This window comes from Oreochromis aureus, linkage group 6 (genome assembly GCF_013358895.1).
Source record: "Oreochromis aureus strain Israel breed Guangdong linkage group 6, ZZ_aureus, whole genome shotgun sequence".
NCBI classification, from domain to species: domain Eukaryota; kingdom Metazoa; phylum Chordata; class Actinopteri; order Cichliformes; family Cichlidae; genus Oreochromis; species Oreochromis aureus.
Genome location: NC_052947.1, coordinates 7,448,457 through 7,467,997, shown reverse-complemented (window position 1 = coordinate 7,467,997; position 19,541 = coordinate 7,448,457). Strand labels below are relative to the sequence as shown.

Below are 19,541 nucleotides of genomic sequence, written 5' to 3'. Positions count from 1 at the left end.
AGTCAAAAGACAGCCAGCTCGGGTTAGCTAGCTACCTGTCTAGCTCTTTGCAGGCACCGAAAACATCAGAGCTAATATGGGATGTCTTGGTAACACGAGCAGATATTTGAAGTTTACATCTGGCCAATCCACCACCTTTCACTGTTTATACCGTTACTAAAATGAATAAATAAATAAATCATCGGTCAATATAAACGAAAAATAAGTCCAGCTAAAACACATACTGTCGGCGAGCGACCGGGTGCTGACACGAGTTTCACCCGCCTCAATATAAGCCAAGCCTGGGTGCTTTTTTTCACGAAGGGTCGCTAGCGGTGCTAGCTAACTATGCTAGCGGCACTAGCTAGCTAGCCGGCTATCAGCAACACGTAAGAGAACTGCTGCTAAATAAACTACACCTAAACTCGGTTTATATCTGACCCAAATAGAGTGCAGTTCATAACTTCTTACCTGAAATTCAGTTCACCTCACGCTCCTGCCTTCGCTTTCCCTGATCCACGATTGACCTCGCCGCGTTAGCAATCGCCTGCCCGGCCTCATATGTCTCGTTGGCGGCATGTCCTTTCTGTCACACACCGGTGGGTAGCTGCCCTCTGTTGTAGCTCCACCACCAAACAACTCAGTTATTTTTTCCACATCCAGCTGTAACTGCGATTCTATGCGAGCATTTGCGAGAGACCAGGAGGTGAAACGACAGAGAGAGTCCCTCGCTATCCATTTGCAGCCAAGTGCGCGGCAGTTAGCTAGGTAGCCAGCTAGGTAGCCGGCTAGCTGTCAGGCAGGACCGACGTAGTCAGAGCACTGTCGCTAAATATGGGATGTCTTGATAAAACAAGCAGATATTTGAAGTTTACACACCTACATTCTCGCCTGAAAATATCTTAAAAGCTTATTTTGTGACCTAGAAACACGAATAAAAGACATATAAAACGAAGTGGTGGCCGCCATTGTTCACTCTGTAGAGGCGTGCTATGAATTGTGGGATATTGAGTTTTCCACCAAGCATTACCGTAACTTTTGAATGATTTGCGCAACCTTAAAAATTCCAAGGGCTCCTGAAAGCAGCGACGCTGTGCGCACCGTTGAAATTGTCATCATTACGGTAATCCAAATAAGGGTACACAGGCTGTACCACTCCCGGCATACCACTAGAGAGAGCCAAGACACCACAAATGAAGTCTGTTTATTTGGCGCCAAAAGATGAATTGGCCTAAATTTGCACTAAAATATTAATATTTAAAAACTATAAAAGTTATAAACACCAAAAGTCATAACATAATAGTCCAGCTCCAGCCGCACAAAATGATCTAACATATGTAACCCTAATGTCAAAACTGTTTGGCAGAGGAGCGCGGGAAAATTTTCACTAAAATATTAATATTTAAAAAACTATAAAATTCATAAACACCAAAAGTCATAGCACACCATTCCAGATCCGGCCGCACAAAATGAGGTAACATATATGAAGCTTGTCTCAAAACTGCGAGGCGAGATTCGCTGCAAAATTTCAGGCGGAAACTGGAGAATAATAATAATAATAATAATAATAAATCCGACGAATAGTAATATGTGTGCCTCTTGGCAAGGCACACATAATAATAAATCCGAGGAATAGTAATATGTGTGCCTCTTGGCATAGGCACACATAATAATAAATCCGACGAATAGTAATATGTGTGCCTCTTTCCATAGGCACACATAATAATGACATACTATTAATAGGAAGAGGCACCTCAGTCAGTTATGATGTGAGGTGGAAGATTGTTAAAAGTAGTCTGATATAAGGGAGACATAAAAGTCTATATTTAAGATTTAACATATTTATATCTCCAGTTCAGTTTCCTCTATCTTTACAATGATAAAGAGTGTATAATTCAAAACACAACTCTGTTCTTGGTCCTTATTCGTCCTTTGCGTGCCACCTCTTCATCCCTGTGTTTGTCTTACCTACTGCATCTCCAATGTTGTCCTCTCCTTCCTCAGGGTTCAGCAGCTCTGTCTTGTTGTTTTTGGTTTTGATGGTTGGCCTACGCCTCGAACCTAGAGAAAGAGAAACGAATTGTCTCGTCTTCAGTCTGTCTCTCAGATGTCACTCTCTCACCCTTCCCACAGAATCTGTCACTTGCTGCTGTATCGCGCTAAATCCCACATTTATTTGCACATTTAAATGAGCAGCTCTAAAAACCGCTAAAGCATTTAAGATAAAAAATTGTACTAGACTTTTATTTGATGTACCTTTATTTATACTCTATGGCCAGTGCCTTTCTCATTGTCATATAAAAACATTAACACAACAAATGAAGTTTAGTTACCATCAAAGTTCCCTGTAGCATCTTCCTCAGCCAGAATCACCTCCTCTGTAGAATTCAATGAAATGAGATTTTCGAGCATTATATCAGGATTTGGTTGTGTGTGTGTTTTTTTTCATTCTCTAGAAGGAGCTTGAGCAGCATGTGTCAGCGTTGGTGTGAATGCGAGTGCGCACTGACCTGCTTTACAGATCCACTCAAGGTATCCGTTGAGCTCCCTCTCAATCTGCTGCTGTCTCCTCAGCTTGAGGAACTCGCTCCTGTTCTCCACTCGCTCCCTCTCTTTGGCAAATTCACTGTGGGAACATTTGTCATTTATTCTTTTTACTATTCATGGAACGAAAGTGCAAAACATAAAATATTGTGGGAAAAAAAACAAAGCTCAATTGTTTTTGCAAGACAAATAGCAGGCTTTTACCCTGAGAGTACACCCAGCACCAGGTTGAGCATGAAGAAGGAGCCGATGATGATGAGGGGGACGTAGTACATCCAGTTAAAGTAACTGCCACTTACATCGTTACTCTGCAAGAGACACACGGCCACACATCGGTCATGCACTGTTGTTTTTTTAACTCTCCTTTGCTTTTCTTCTGTAGAGAATGTCAACTACGTTTGTTCTAATAAGCCTTTCAACACTTTAGTCACTCTAGCACACAACTGTCAGATTTGATTACTTTGTTCATTTTTGTGGAATTCTTCGGAGATGAGATCAAGGTTAACATGTACCAGAATGATGGGAAGAGAGAAGAAAAAGTACACCACATCATCTGTCAAACATGGTGGCGTGGGCATTTATGTAACCACAACGCCAATGTGACTGCTCATACAAGTAGCACATTGAATTTTGAAATATTTGAGGCTATACTCTTTGCTCAAACTCAGACAGATGCTGCAAAACTGTTCACACAGATGGATAATGACCACTGCTAAACCAACCCTAAAGCTTCTCAAGGCAAAGAAAGGGGTATTCTTCAGTAGTTAAATCACTTATCTGACCCCAATCTAATCTAATAGATTATATGTATCTCATAGATAGAACCTAACAGAGCAGTCATTCCAAATGTCAAGAGTACTGTGGACCACTTAAAACATCCCACTCAGAAAATCCCACCCAATCTTAAATCTTCACTCTAATCAAAATACAAGAAGTGATGCACTTCTTTAAAATTTTTATTCAAGAAACCTAAACAACACAGGCTGTTGGCTATAAATTGCTAATGCAACCCAGTCATATGGAAAGTGTTATTACCAAAACTTTGACGAAAGAACAGTAAATGTAGGTCAAAGCAGTATCTCAAACTAACCCCCTCCTATTACCAGCTTTAATTCACTTTTCATATAAATGAATAAATTCATACAGAAAACTGTACCTGAACTACCTTCAGTGCTCAACACCACAGTTTGGGCATCACTGCAACAATGTGTGCTTTTCAGTTACTAAAGTCAAAACTGAAGGCAGTGAGAGCCACAAACAAGCAGCAATTGAAAGTAAAGTGGAAACAATTGTCCTGTGAGTATTATAAACGATTCTAATATTTTAAAAATGTTTGTTTGTCCCATTACTTTTGAACCTCTGAAAACAGAGGACTGTATTGAAAATGTCTTTAATACGTAAAGAGTAAATTTTATTTCTAATTTTTTGTTAAAATGAAAGCCAACACTCTACTCACACGCTGACTGTTTAATTTATAATCCACCATGAGCAGTGTGCAGAGGCAAAACTACCAAAAAAATTTAGAAAGTACGTTCAAAGGTTTTTGGGTCTACCTGTAATCCTCGGACACTGTGTGACTTACTTCTTTCACTCCACTGACAATAACATGAACCCGGTTGCTGGAGGATATCGTATTTCTTTTTGATAAACTATGAGCTTATAAACTATGATTATAATCCACTGTTGGAGGGCTGCATCTACGTACTGGATTTTGTACTGCTGCTACAATGCTCAGTCCATCCTCTATTAAATTTTCATTGGTTTCCTCCCAACTGCTCGTGTGAAAGTGGAAGTCAGCCTCCATCCATCAGAAAAGATGTTAAATATAGAGCGAGACAGACCAGAATAGTGAGCGGAGGAGAAGGAGGCAGACAGAAAAAGAGAGCAGCTCCAAAAGCAGGAAAAGGACAGATGATGGATAAAGGAAGTCAAAGAGATAATAACAGAGTTGACGGGATATGTCTTTTGGGCAAATAAATGGCATTTTGAATCAGATCTTTAAATACTTTACGCTTCATTTAGATAAATGAAATTCAGCTCAACTCTAACCTTCACCTGCAACCAATGTAGCAAGTCCAGTGTGCTTAAATACAAAAAAGAGTAAAAATCACTTTACTGCTTTCACCAAATTTAAACCTCAAACTGCAGTTCCTTGAATGACCACAGGCTTAAAAGTGAGTCAGTCTCTATCGGCTTCTATGTTAATATGTCTAACTTTGGAGCCTTTTTAATGCATTTATCTGACAAATAATATGGTTTAGTCAATGGTCAAATTTCAGCAAATTTTCATTATGCCTAGGGGATTTTATTTATGGTATCACTAATTAGTAAATATGGGTGTCGGTGCAATGCACTGATGCAATCTAGTACTAGCGCAATATGTGGTTGAAGTGGTGATGCACTCAAAACAGTAGAGCACAAACCAATGGGTACAGGTAACTGCTTTCCACAGTGAAAGCATAATGGTTCTCCCCGATCGCCTGATGTTCAGTTAAAAGAAAAAGGGTCTCTGGTGGCTAGTCAAACATACGTGGTACAGCATGTTTGTCCATCCCTCCATGGTGATGCACTGGAAGACGGTGAGCACTGCGAACAGAATGTTGTCGAACTGGGTGATCCCGTAGTTGGGTCCAATCCACTCTTCCCCACAGTGCGTGCCATTAGGGCACAGCCGGGATGGCGATGCAGTACCACATGGCCTGTCATCTGCAGTCTCATCTGATCACAGAGAGAAAGATACAGCTTCACTATAAAATAACTAAAGCACCTATTTTGGGGATCAGGAAAAAAAATCTTAGTGACTGGCTGTGTTCATCTGTTCAAGAGGCTTACAAATTCAGACAAAGTAACACACTTTTTTCAGAGAGTTACACATACACACACTCATGTATTTTAAGTCAATGAAGCCAGTCCTATTCAAGTGTTACAATAAGCCATGAGGATAGCACACAGCAAAATACCAGGACCCAAAAAACTAAAGCCTCCATCGTTTATTTTATCATTTATTTGTTATTTTCCTAATGAAAAGAAGCCCTATGGTACACCTGAAATGGGATGGGGCCACCACCCTTTCTGTTGGAACAAGTCACAAAGGCTCACCACAAATGTTTTTTTTTTTTACCCTTTTCTACTTACTTGTAACATCATCATAGCAAGTCTTGTGGAACTGTCCCATGTAAAACTCCAGGCCGATGATGGCAAACATGAGGATGGCCACAAATAAGAGGAGACCAATCTGCAGCAGGGGAATCATTGCCTTCATAATGGACTTGAGCACCACCTGCAGGCCTGGAGGATTCAGTGCAAGACAAGCAAATAAATAATAGACTTGGAATTGGGTGCTTTTTAAAACAAATCAAAAATAAAGTAGACAGTATGCTACTAACTGATTTATGTAAGGTCAGTAAATGTTGCTAAATGTCAGTCAGTAAATTAAGAGGAGTGAGGTTAGCTTGTCTAGTAGCTCCTCGATTGGCGACCACTTTGTAATGACAAAGAATATACAAAATATAAAAAAACCCCTGCAACTTGCAGTACAATTCAGATTTGTTCAGATTTTATTCATTGGACTTGAATGTGGCACGGTTTGTATGGAAGGATCTGAAATTAGCATAGAAACAAAAACACTTACTTGGAATTCCAGACACCAGTTTTAAGGGTCGCAGCACCCTGACGGCTCGCAGTGTTCTCAGGTCAAACGTAGACCCCACTGATGACAAAATACTACAGAGAAAGAAACAAAATACATAAGATCGTCTCTGAAAGCAGTCAACACTATCATTTACCATTTACACTCTCGCCACTTTATTATGTACACCTAGCTTAAACCAGTTCTGCTCAAGTCAGCTGTCCTTCAATGAATGCTTTCTTTGTGCAAGTCTCAAAACCGATTTTGCAATCTGAATATTCACAGAGGTGTTGATTCAGCTTTGTAGTGAAATTTAAAGATGCAGTTAAGATGTGCTGTTGTGCTCTGTTGTTCTATACTGACAAGGTACTTCAACTATTTTACCCATCAATGCTAGGCTAAGGGCTAAATAACAGAAAACGTCTCAGTTGAAAGCAAAAATAACAATCAGAAAACATAAGGACAACTATATGTTCACCTTAAACCAATATCTATGTGTGTGATGAGTTACTTCAGTAACAATATGTTTGCTGTTGGGAACTGCTGACACATTCTGTATCTGTTCTGACTGCTCTGTGTGTCTTTAATGTGTAGGTGTGTGTGTGTGTGTGTGTGTTTGTGTGTGTGAGTGAGAGAGCTCTGGCATAAAGTCAGCTGGAGACGGAGCATGGAATTTTCCAACCTGTCTTGAACGTAGGCGGAAGGCAGGGTAGGTCCTATAGGAGGGGGAGGGAGGAAGTGTGGGGGCGTAGACAGGGGATGTACTGAGGAAGAGGAGTGAGATAGAGGGAGCGCACTGCATAGGAAGACATCTGATGCTAAAAAGTTTCGCTTTCTTCTTTAAAGCTCAGTTAGTTCAAACAAGGATACTTTGAGGTGATTTGCTTACTGTAACTGTCCACACATTAGCTACCAATGACAAGAAAGAAAAGCCCAGCTGTCACACAGCTTCAGCATCATTCTCATTCACTAGCTGGCATTTTTGTGCATTTGTATGACTATCCTTTGACCACTGAAAAAAACTCATAGTTCAAATCTGGACTCATTTATTAGCTGCTTTCTTATAAGTCAACTTTTACATGGCCTGTAGTTGTAAACAAGCTTTCCTATAGCACCATAATACATGACACTGTGGACTGGATTTGCTAACACAAACTGGGGTTGGTGGGTTTGGTGGTTCTGACCCTCTTGTATTTGTCACAAGCTGATTCACTAATGTTTGCGTTATTTCGTATATGGGCCATGATTTCACAGCCTGTGCAAAGACATTCAGAATGAAATCACAGAAGAAAAGAGAGAACAGCGGGATCATGATGATGACTTCGGAGCTTATCCTGAAAATAATCAGGCCACACATGAACATCAGGCACGTGAATTCCTAATAGCAGCCTATTTTTCATTTAATCATCTGATCAATGCATATACATAAATGACTTTACATTTTTAAAAATTACATTTAAAGGAAACTGTTATAATTTCAGGACCATGGACAGCTCATACGGTTTTCACTGTGATCTCATGGCTGTTTGTAGTGGTTGACCTACACAAATTCAAACCGTGAGATGTAGATCACAGATACAAAAAAAAATCTGCATATTTTTTAAATTTACTTTACTTTATTTTTTTCCCCTAAACAAATCAACCATAGTAAAGTTGTGGTGGTACTGTTAACACAACCAGTCTGAGAGTATAGAAATGAACCTTTGTCAGTCAGGCATTTACGGTTTGTTCTGACGATGGACGTGATGTAATTTGTCTTAATACAAGAAAACTATAGAACGTGATGTCAAAATATTGTAGCACAATTTACAGTCCAACTTTGGCGCCTGTCAGTTACTGAACCCCGTTTCGATTTTTATGACTCTGTCTGCCACACTGCCTACATTTGGGCCTACGTTTAGCGTACACATTTATTTGGTTTTCTGATTACAATTAACGAGCCGTGCCCGTCCTGTTAGTAAATGAGTTGCAGCTGAATATCATCTCTCAGTTTGCCTACTTGTGCTTAACTGCACGACTCTTGGAAGACTATGCATGCCATGTTGAAATGAACAGATTGTGCCTATCTATAGAACAGCACAACTTTTGCAAATCACCCGTAAACCTAACCTCAACTATCAGTACTATTTGGAAATGGAGGTGCTCACATGCTATTCCGTCCCATCTTTATGTGCCTGATAAATGTACGCCCTAAATTAGAAAAAAAAAAAAAAAGCAGTATTGTACAGGGTGGGCCATTTATATGGATACACCAAGATAAAACGGAATGGTTGGTGATATGAAAGTCCTGTTTGTGGCACATTAGTAAATGTGAGGGGGCAAACTCCTCAAGATGGGTGGTGACCATGGTGGCCATTTAGAAGTCAGCCAGTATCCGTAGTTTCAGGTTAGGGTTAGGGTTCCTAGATGAACAGTTTCCTGGAAAGTGGATTGGTCGTCGTGGGCCAGTTGAATGGCCCCCAAGGTCTCCCGATCTGACCCCCTTAGACTTTTATCTTTGGGGTCATCTGAAGGCAATTGTCTATGGTGTGAAGATACGAGATGTGCAGCACCTGAAACTACGGATACTGGATGCCTGTGCTGGCATTTCTCCTGCGGTGTTGCTATCAGTGTGTGAAGAGTGGGAGAAGAGGGTTGCATTGACAATCCAACACAATGGGCAGCACATTGAACACATTTTATAAGTGGTCAAAAACTTAACGTAAATAACTCATGAAAAAATAAAGTTACGTTGAAACCAAGCACACCATTGTTTTTCTTGTGACATTACCAATAAGTTTGATGTGTCACATGGCCCTCTTCCTATTGAAAAAACAAAAGTTGTATCCAAGATGGCGACTTCTAAATGGCCACCATGGTCACCACCCATCTTGAGGAGTTTGCCCCCTCACATATACTAATGTGCCACAAACAGGACTTTAATATCACCAAACATTCCCATTTTATTACGGTGTATCCATATAAATGGCCCAACCTGTATTTTGTTAACCATGTGTGAGAAAGGCAGGAGTTTTAACAATAGGAGTAGTATTTAGCAGTCAGTCATACCACCCTTTTTAAGAAACAGGAAGCGGACTGAAACAATGACAAAAGGGCTGCACAAATCAAATCTAAAACTTGTTAAATGTTGGCATCTGCCAGCCTGCCATCCATCCATTGCTTTTCCTGTTCCAGCCACTCCCTTCTTCATTTCACTCCCTCCTCCGCTTCTCCACAGGTTGGTTGCTAATTCCAGTAAGAGGTCATTTATTAACAGACACAGGAACAGCGGCCAATCCCCTCATTCTCGCAATGGCTTTTTAACTGCCACAGCTAAAGGCGATGCTGCAAATTTGAAAATACCTGACCTGAGCAAAATAAGCAAACAGCTTCAGTCTTCAATCACCGCGTTCATGAGAGCACTCAGGACATGAAGCAAGTGAAACAGCATGACGTTCACTGGTGGTTTGAGCTGATGTTTAACTACAGGTGATCAGAACAATTGTTTTAGGAATGTGCACACTCTGCATGGCTGCTGCTAGTGGCAGTTTAATCAGTTAACATCTACTTTTAAAGCATACTTAAACATTATCGAGGAGTTTCATGAACAAAACAGATTTTGTCAAAAATATATCAATAACGAGGAGGTTCTAGTGAAAACGAACAGCTCAGAGCAGCTTGTTTAAGAGAGTCTAGACTGAGATAGTTAGGTAGTTCAATTGTAGGACTGAACTGTTCAGTAACCTAAATGAATTTAAACCAGATCATTTTAATCAGTGTAAACTGAACTTCAGTTAGCACTTTTTTTCTGCCTTGCTTAATTGATTTTTCTCATACACTTTCCCACAGCATGATATTATATAACACTGTAAACCTGACATACACCACATCCACTGAATAGGTTTGTTGGAAGCTGTTTTTTCATGATTTAATCTAGTGTGGATGACTTTCTGTTGGTTTTATGATAATATAGTTTTCTTTTTTTGGCCTGCACAAACTACTGCTTCCTCACTTGGAGCATTAAAGCGTAGGGAACAATTTTCTCGGCAGTTGGGCTTATGTCTGGATAAACAAATGGATGAGGTAAAAGAACAAAGGGTCTGTTTTGATATCATTCATCTGACTTTTCTGCTGTTCCGTCTCTCTGTGTCTGTCATTTATTGCCTCGCCTTTCGCCCTCTGTTTATTTTTGTCCCACTTTTTTTCTCCTGTGACAATCAATTTAAGGTGAATCCAGAGCTCCAAAATTCATCCATGTGAGACGGCATCTACCTGCTTTTGAAGACAATTCAAACACTGAGAATGCAGTCGCCACTGTCAAAAGACGAACCTGCCCTCAGTGTATTGATGTGGCCAGTAGAGGGAGCAGAGAGTATGCTGCTGGCTGTGATGGTGATGGATGGATGAAGCAGAAAGCGAAGTGCATAAAAGATTGCAAGAAGAACCAGAGGAACAGCTATGGGTGTATAAATGACAAATCCCTAACAGTTAACCCTTTAAACCCTAACCCGTCACCGGTGACGGTTAGCATTTTTAGCAAGGGTGGGCAACTCCAGGCCTCGAGGGCCGGTATCCTGCAGGTTTTAGATCTCATCCTGGGTCAACACACCTGAATCAAATGATTAGTTCATTACCAGGCCTCTGGAGAACTTCAAGACATGTTGAGGAGGTAATTTAGCCATTTAAATCAGCTGTGTTAGATCAAGGACACATCTAAAACCTGCAGGACGCCGGCTCTTGAGGCTTGGAGTTGCCTTCCCCTGGTTTAAAGGGTAAATTAGGTCAGGGTTTAAAGGGATAAGTTGAAGGAGAGGAGGAAAAACGTGAGGAGCAGAAGGCTGTGTAATCATTTATGATTTCACATGTTATACACGACCATTATGATCTTTTTAATTAGTATCACAACTTTTGCTTAAATCTTTCATGAAAAAAGGCACCAGTTAAACAAAGCTTTGATGCCACAATATTAATTTACGATTGAAAATCTGAATATTTTAATAGTCAAGACAGTTATTAAAATCTTTAGTAGGTGAATGCCAAGGTAGGACTAAAATCAAAAAAAATTTCAAGCAAAAGTTAGTCAAGTTATCCAAAACTCAAAACAATAAAAGAAAACCACCTCAATGGACCACCAACAGTAGGGTCCATTGTATATACCTAAACTAGCCTAGCGTCTTTGATGTTAGCTTTATTCTTTAGTTAAGATTGGGATTAAAAAGTGACTTAACTAGTTCCTCAGTGAAGCCTGTGGCACATGGGCATTTAGGTATTGTTTGCTAATGCTAACTGATAAATATCTGTCTCTGAATTTGTTTAAATGCTAATAACAGTCACAAGTAGTACATTTTCTCAGACATGGATTACACTTAGTACCATACAAAAAGAAAAAAAAAGCTCTCCACTAAAAAAAAAGAAAATAAAAAAAGTTCATGGCCCTTAATTAGGCTTAAAGAAACCAGCTCTATATCTCTATGCCCCAAAATCCAAATTAATTCAAATAAACTGGGAATATAGGCTACAAACACAGGGTATTACAAGGGAGATTTATCTTAAACTAGACATTCCCTAATGAAATACAGATTGTGAGGAGGGAGACAAGGTATCCCTTAAGAGACAGTAAGTGTGAGATCGAGTGAGCGGATTGAAAAAGAGTGATAGTCCTGTGCGTCAAAAGTGTGAGATTCAGCAGTAGAGACAAGCAGAGAGACAATGAACCCCCAAAGAGAGAGATGAAGAGACTCCAGAGAGAAAGACATGGAGCGTTTCAGCTGCAGAGGGAGGAGGTGTTTGGACAGTGATGACAGAGGATCTCACTGCTGGGAAACACCTAGCTATCAACCTGCAAAGATGCACACACGCACACACACATGCATACACACACACATATACAATTACATATGCTAACAGTGTGTTAGCTTTACCTAAGTTCACCTGAACTAGGTAAAAATTTGCCTGTTTTAATTGTAATCAGCCTAATCACTGTCTGCTAGGCTTCACCTTATCTAACTCAAATCTGTGAATTAGACCTCTCAATCGTGTTTTTGGTGTTAATGCCATCCGTGTATTGTTGTTTCTATCAAGAGCCTGTCCACAAAGTCTGTGCTTTAGTTTGATAAATAAAAAGTATTTTAGTAATCAGTTACGTAGCACTGATTCTATGCATTGCACCTATAGAATCTATAGATGCGCCTAATTATGCTCTATAGTCACTTACCGCTCCACCCTTTTATCTAAATATGCTCACCTTTAGCTTAAAAAACACCCTGTAGGGTGCTTTAATTGAGGTTTCAAAATAGGCCTTTTCAAATGAACAGTAGCTATATGCGCCTTTCATGAAAGGTGGACGCAAATAAACGTCACATGTATCCCTTCTAGCTTTTAGTCATTATTTTGATGGCAGCAGGTTTAAAGGTTAACTGGAATGTGCTGCATAAGTATCGGAAACCTGGTGTAGTGTCTTTTCAATATTATTTTAATCATTTAATTCAAACTTGTTTTTGCATGTTGAAGATTGAATTCATATCCCCAAATTTCTTCACAATTCACTGGTACTGTTGAGAGAATAAACTGCGAACTATCCTAAGTATCAAAATATCAAATCAAGGTCCAAGACCTGCTGCAACATGAGGCTTCTGTTTGCTGCTGTCCCGCCGAGGAACAGCGCTTTGATGATGATGATTGATGGCACTGATTAAGATCTCAGAGGTCACTCGCCACTTTCACTCTGCTCGGTCTATCCCTGTTCATGGCATTGCCATGGCAACTGGCAATTCCTCTCTTCGCTTAGTCTCCACAGTTACCGACCTGCTCTCATTCATAAGCGTTGCCAGGGAAACGCAGCCCCTGCTCATTGATGGAATCTTGGCAATGCCGCAGAAACGGGGATGGGAAGTGGGTCTCCCAGCGATTGATTTTCCAACCCCTCCAAACACCCGCATCTCCCACCCACATACACTTACACACATAATCCTCACCTACCCTGATGCCCCTGCAGCTCCCTTGTTCTAACCGCAGATCCTGAGCCTGCTGACAGCAACACAGCACACAAATACAAGAGCAGCTTCTTTGCATGCAGACTGATGCTTACCGGTGCATTGTTTTACTGCATGCAAACACAGACACACATATCAGACGCGTGTGTGTGCATACACAATGCATGATCAGATGACAGTGATGAATGAAGCCCAGGTAGAATGGATGATCCACTTTCTCTGCTTCTGGTTTATTCTGAAATTGCTGTATTGTACAAACATCGGACATCCCACACACGCACACATAACATAGATGTGATTATTTATGCAAATGAAAACCAGCTAAACCTCTTTGTAGGCTAGGACCTTGATTTCACTAATTGGTCTTCCTGTCAACAGTTCTTAACCTTTTTGCTAAACACAGCTAAGAAGCAACTATTACTTCCATGAGATGAAATAGAAAAGATTATCCATACATCCATTACTTCTGATATTTTGTGCAATACCCACATTTTAGAATTTTTAATGGTTACTTATAGGTCTTGCAGTTGATTTAAAGCCTTTGCTAATTACCTTGGATGTGTACCAGTCTTGGCCAGAACTGGCAAAACCCCAAGCTGCAGTTTGGGCACAGGACTTTCTGTGATCATGTCTTTGTCTTAAGTGCTTGAGGTTTTTACAAAAAACATCTAATTACCAAAATTTTAAAAATAAGACCCCACTTGTACTGATACAGAGGTTCTCTGTGTGGTTTCTATCATTCTGTCAGTGCGCCCCAGGGTGGCTGTGGCTACAACGTAGCTTGCCATCACCAGTGTGTGAATGTGTGTGTGAATGGGTGGATGACTGGATATGTAAAGCGCTTTGGGGTCCTTAGGGACTAGTAAAGCGCTATACAAATACAGGCCATTTACCATTTACCATTTTAATTGGATCCACCTATTTAAGAATTCAGCTAGGCAAAGAGTTAACTTGCAAAAGGGGCGTGATAACCTAAAGTGGTAGTTGTCATATCAACAGTCTAGTATGTGTGTCCCTGTGTTTCTTCTCGATTGGGCTGAGATATAACTGTAAGTTGCACACATAAAATAATGTGATTCACATTAAAATTAAGCTACTGTAACACGGACATGGCAAAAACTTCAGTTCCTTTAATGGCTACTTGAGGCTGGTTGCAAAGTGACCTGCCACAGCCTGCCATGCCAAAATGCCCAACGTTGCATCAGCACAAAGCAGTACCTGATTAGCTGAGTTCTACAAAATGAAATCATACAGTAATTAAAAAAGATGAATATGATAAGTTATTACAATAACAACCAAGATTACTTTAACTGAATAATTAAAAAATTATCCTAGCTTGTCTGCCATTTTGGACCAGTGGAAGTTTAGGGTCAAAAGTCATAGAGGCAGAGACGAGTTGGCAACCAGTTGGCAACCAACGGTCACAGGTTAAAAAACACAAAACATTAAAAAACATACTTGCAATTGATTAGGTCATTAGCCAGTTGCCCCAGTCACTAATTCTATTGAGTGTTTATTGGTGGTGACTTGTGTGGACTTGGTGAAGCCAAGTATCTCAGAATGCATTTCATCCGAAACTCAAAAGAAGAAATGATGAAAGAGAGCAGCTAAAACTGTAAGTTAAGTTTTAAGTATTACTGTTTCTGTGACACAAAAATATATTTTTAAAATATTTTCAGGGCAGAATGTAGATGTGTAAACTTCAAATATCTGCTCAATTTATTGTCTATTTGTGAAAGTGCTCCGAGGTTTCCAGAGATGACCGGGAGGTTGGGGCTCATCGTTTTCAAAAACTTCGTGTGCTTTTGCTACTCAGTGGAGGTTAAACACAAAATAAGATTTATAAAGATAATTTCTAACAGTTTTTTGGCTTATTTTAGTTTTTTATTTGTTCCTGAGCAAATCAGTTAGGCTGAGATTAAAATTAAGTTTCATAACTGCATTGTTTTATTTAACTTTAATGTCTCACTGGAGAGCTGTCAGTATATTTGGAATTGGATGTCTCGCTTTATTCTCTGATGTACAAATGTGCTGTTCTTATTTTAACGGCTTATTCTGAATCAAATCTAACATTAAAGATATTTTAATCCAGGAGGAAAGTGCAAGCATTTTCAGCGGGAGCAGAAAAATCTGGAGCAGCATGTTGATACATGGACATCCTGAAGACTGCTCCAGAAATGATTAACTTCTGTTTTTAACATTTATTCAATTTTTTTCCAAACACCAGCTGTCTACTGTTTTGCGTGTCAACTGAAATAAAAATAAAAGCATTCTAACATCAGACCTGTCATGTGAAATACGAACTAGCAAGAACGCAAGTACAGACTTGCGTACTTGAGTATTGAGAAAAGTCAATAGTGAAACTGAAAAGTGCAACATAAACTGGAAATGGAGACTGCCTTCAAAATAAAGGTTGTGGCTTCTGAAATGTGTTGGCCACAGTGCACAATTTTACTGAATGTTAAATGAATGCTTGCACTTCACATTTTACTGAAAAATCAAAAACATTTGTCCCATGTTCTATTACTAGTATTAGCTTCTACCTTAGCACTTTACGCTTCCATCCAGATATGGTCACTTCTGGTTCCAAAAAGCCAACATGGTAGCATGTAGTGTGTATTAATTACAGAAAAAAATCACTAGTATCAAAATGTCCATTTTCATATCCACCAAATTTCTGAGGTAACAAGGTATATACGGAGCTAATTAAGCTAATTGTGTGTTGCTAGCTCTTCACTGAACGGGTACAAAGCAGCCAACAGATACCCTTATGCAAATTCTTAAAAATCCCAAGCTGATTACTTTGTATTTGTTTTTGCATACACGTCTTATAGTGTCAATACATTCAATATATTAGCAACTTCTGTTGTCCGACTCCTGGATTCCAGTTGAAATTTTTAATTTCAGGTGTGTATGTGATGCAGGCTCATACAGTTATCTGTATGTAGAAGCATACAATGTTAAATGTTATCAGCGTATACACAACATGGTCTGTGTGCAAAAGCCACGTGTGCTGCGTGTAATGCATGTCATATCTGTGTGTAATCTTTGGCAAAAATAGTTTAAACACACACAGATAACATGAAAGAGCCTGGGACAGGTTCCAGCCAGTCACACGTGCATGAGCTGTGCTGTGTTTGTGTGAATGTGTATGTCTATGTAAATGAATTGCACATAGCCCATGTGTGCCTTGTGTGGAAATAGTGTAGGAGTGCCATGTGTCATCACAGTGTGAACTCCTGTCCCCTTAGTGTCTCCCACTGAGCCCTCAACCATTAAACCTCTCCTCCACACATATGCACACACGTAGTGGACTATATACATATATACACATTTAAGGCATGTGTTTGAACCTAATGTAACAGACATTCAATTTGCATCATGTGTCTTATAAATCCAATAAATGCTGCTTTCATTGATACTAATCTAAACTTAGATACAGCACAGCGCTAATTCAAGTTTTTCTTTTAAAAGCTTTTCTAATGTATTTAGTAGTAAAGAAAGATTCTTTAAAAAACAACATGTCAGAGAGTTTTCCTCAGTTCTTCTGTGAATTCAAGCCATCTTAGTTGTTTCAATGGCTTCATGTAAACCCAGAATGATTTAATGTTTTTGGCTAAAGTGATTGGTGGTGCTGTCATGATCATCATGATTCCTACCTAACTGGATTGTGAAAGCATGAAGCCAAACATCTTAATTATCCTAAAGTTTTTGCACAGTACTGTATGTGGGCCAAATGCATTATTACAAATAATACATCTCCTCAGTGTACTTTTAGGGACAAACAATTGTGCTCTGGTTGTTCCTAATTAATTAGTTTTCTGCAACTACTTTATGTTTATATGCTAGAAATGTGGCCTCATCTTTAGGAAAATACCATCCAGATTGGCTGAATGGACACAAGCTTTTTGTAAGCAGAAGCAATATCACAATATACAATAATAATGCTGCATTACAACCTAAGGGTTAGCCAGTGCTTCCAATGAATTCCAACAGATAACGAAGAATAAACAATGAGACAAATTTCTTTTTTCAATCAAACAACTGGTTTGTTCTTTACTCATTTCATTCTTCTCTGTTTTTTTGTCCACTCCTCTCTCCGTCTCCTCATAGCTGAAGCTTTCATTGGCAGCAGCAGGACAGAAGCACTCTCATTCTCACCACATTCTCCACCCTCATCCCCCCCTTCCTCTCGCTTTCCCTCGGTTAATTTTCTCACTCTAGCGTTATTGCTGATCTCAGCAGACTACTAACACTCAGCTGATGGACTCTCTGTCCCTCCTTCTATCCCCACCCAAACTCACTCCTTCCCACCACCTTTCCTCTGTTCTCTTCAGTTTTTTTCTCCTCTCTCCTCCTTTTTTTCTACTTTAACTTCACATATATAGGAAGGAAAAGGACAAATTAATAAGGCCATAAAGAGGAATGAATCATTCTTTCCCCTGGTCACCTGTGTGTTTTATTAAAATGTATGCTGTGCTTTTCTGACCCATCTGACCAACTTAATGGCTGGTTTTCAAGTAATTAGGAGATAAGGCAATTTTCTTAGATCAGTGGGCAGTTTTCTTTTAATGAATACTGGGAACAATTGCAGAATATTTTCTTTAGTAGGTACAAAAGGTGCTTCCACTTCCAGCAGTAGTTGTGTCACTAGAAGTTTAACTTTCCGATATGTTGTATTTCCAGATTTTCAAATTTTCTATGTAATCTAATTGTCAAGTAGAGTCACTGGTTGTCAGTTGTGCTGCAACCTTCATTTCATTCCTCTGTCCTTTAATTATATTGACACATGTCTGTTGCCTCTCTCCTCCTCACACACTCTTTCCTATGGCTCTAATCTTCAGTTTTTCCATTCACCTCTATCCCTTGTTCCCTCGATCTCTGCCGGACCGGCTGATTTGCCCACCTGTTCCTCCGTCTCTTGCCAGCATGACTGCTGGACTTCACAAGGACACGACGTCTGGACTTCTCTGTCCTCGTTAGCGTGTGTCCTTCCTTTCAGTGTGTTGTTGGACACTTGTGTGCATGTAATGTTCTTGAACATGTGTGTTTACAGCACGTTTGATTTCTGGAGTTTTTGCAGCCAAAATTCCCAACATGTATAATTATGCTGCCCACTGTGAATTGACTGACTCTAATTCACTCCATCCATCAAGGTTCATCAATATCATTGCATTTGCATGACTATATACAGTGTGAAAGGATGGGTTGTAACCAAGTTGCAAAGAAAGAAAGAAAGTATCACAGTTTTGCAGCAAGTCTGTCAGACAAAACCAGCAAATTATCCACTCAAAATGACATCAGTACTAGAGCTCATAATATGCCACTGCCAATGCATAAACAAAGTACAGTAAACAAAAACCAGAGGTGCAAAACTGCGTCGCTGGCCAGCATCCTGAGCTAGATCCAATGACAGTTTCCCAGATAGCACCCGGAAGTCCTACAAGGAGCATGTCCCTTGAACTTTGAACATTCACCAGGTTGTGCACGTGGAGTCATCCCAGAAGGTTAGACAACTAACATGAAGTTCTACTATAGGACATCTGAGGAAGAGCATTCAGTTTTTGAAACTTACATATTTTTCACAATCAAATTCTGTCAAATACAACAAACCTTCTGTTTCTTTGAGAATAAAATGTTTAAGCTAGCTGTACAGCTGACAGCTTTTAGCGAGGATAACATTAGCTGATCAAAAAGTCATTAGTCTGATATTGGTACACCAACACAATCGTTATTCACCACTCACCCTAATCCATCTACGGTTATTGTCCTACAACTAGTCTAGCCCCCAAAAAAGTTCAAGTTGAAGGGTTGTCGTTTTGACGCAGCAGTGGAGATCAGAGGCAACTGCAAGTTGGTGCACGGCTGACAGCCATGTTTGACAACTGTTAGAATTCATATTATGGTAAGAACCAATCAGCTAAGCAAAGAGAAACAACAGTCCATCATTACTTTAAGAACTGAAGGTCAGTCAGTCCAGAATACTGCTAAAACTTTGAATGTGTCCACAAGTGCAGTCACAAAAACTATCAAGCACTGCAACAAAACTGGCTGACATGAGGACGCCCAAGGAAAGGAAGACCAAGAGTCACCTCTGCTGCTGAGGATAAATTCATCTGAATCACAGGCCTCAGAAATCGCAAGTTAACATCCACTCAGATCAGAGCTCAGATAAATGCCACACAGAGTTCCAGTAGCAGACACATCTCTACATCAACTGTGCAGAGCAGACTGTGTGAATCAGGCTTTTATGGTCAAATAGCTGCTAAGAAACCAAGACTAAGGAAAAGCAACAAGCAGAGGAGATTTGTTTGGGTCAAAAAACACAAGGAGTTGACATTAGACCAGAGGAAATCTGTGCTTTGGTCTGATGAGCCCAAATTTGAGATCTTTGGTCCACCTGCGGTGTCTTTGTGCGT

At 39.9% G+C, this 19,541-nt stretch overlaps 1 protein-coding gene across 1 annotated transcript in view; it reads right to left on the bottom strand.

The window, feature by feature from the left end:
* The window catches only part of cacna1ab (calcium channel, voltage-dependent, P/Q type, alpha 1A subunit, b), a 180,094-nt gene that overhangs the window by 145,145 nt on the left and 15,408 nt on the right, over window positions 1–19,541 (bottom strand). The window contains exons 3-9 of the mRNA XM_039613577.1: window positions 6,155–6,246; window positions 5,659–5,811; window positions 5,054–5,241; window positions 2,728–2,831; window positions 2,490–2,605; window positions 2,313–2,357; window positions 1,948–2,040 (exon numbers count right to left, since the gene is read on the bottom strand). Coding sequence (XP_039469511.1) covers window positions 1,948–2,040; window positions 2,313–2,357; window positions 2,490–2,605; window positions 2,728–2,831; window positions 5,054–5,241; window positions 5,659–5,811; window positions 6,155–6,246 — 791 coding nt within the window. The remainder of the gene's footprint in view (window positions 1–1,947; window positions 2,041–2,312; window positions 2,358–2,489; window positions 2,606–2,727; window positions 2,832–5,053; window positions 5,242–5,658; window positions 5,812–6,154; window positions 6,247–19,541) is intronic.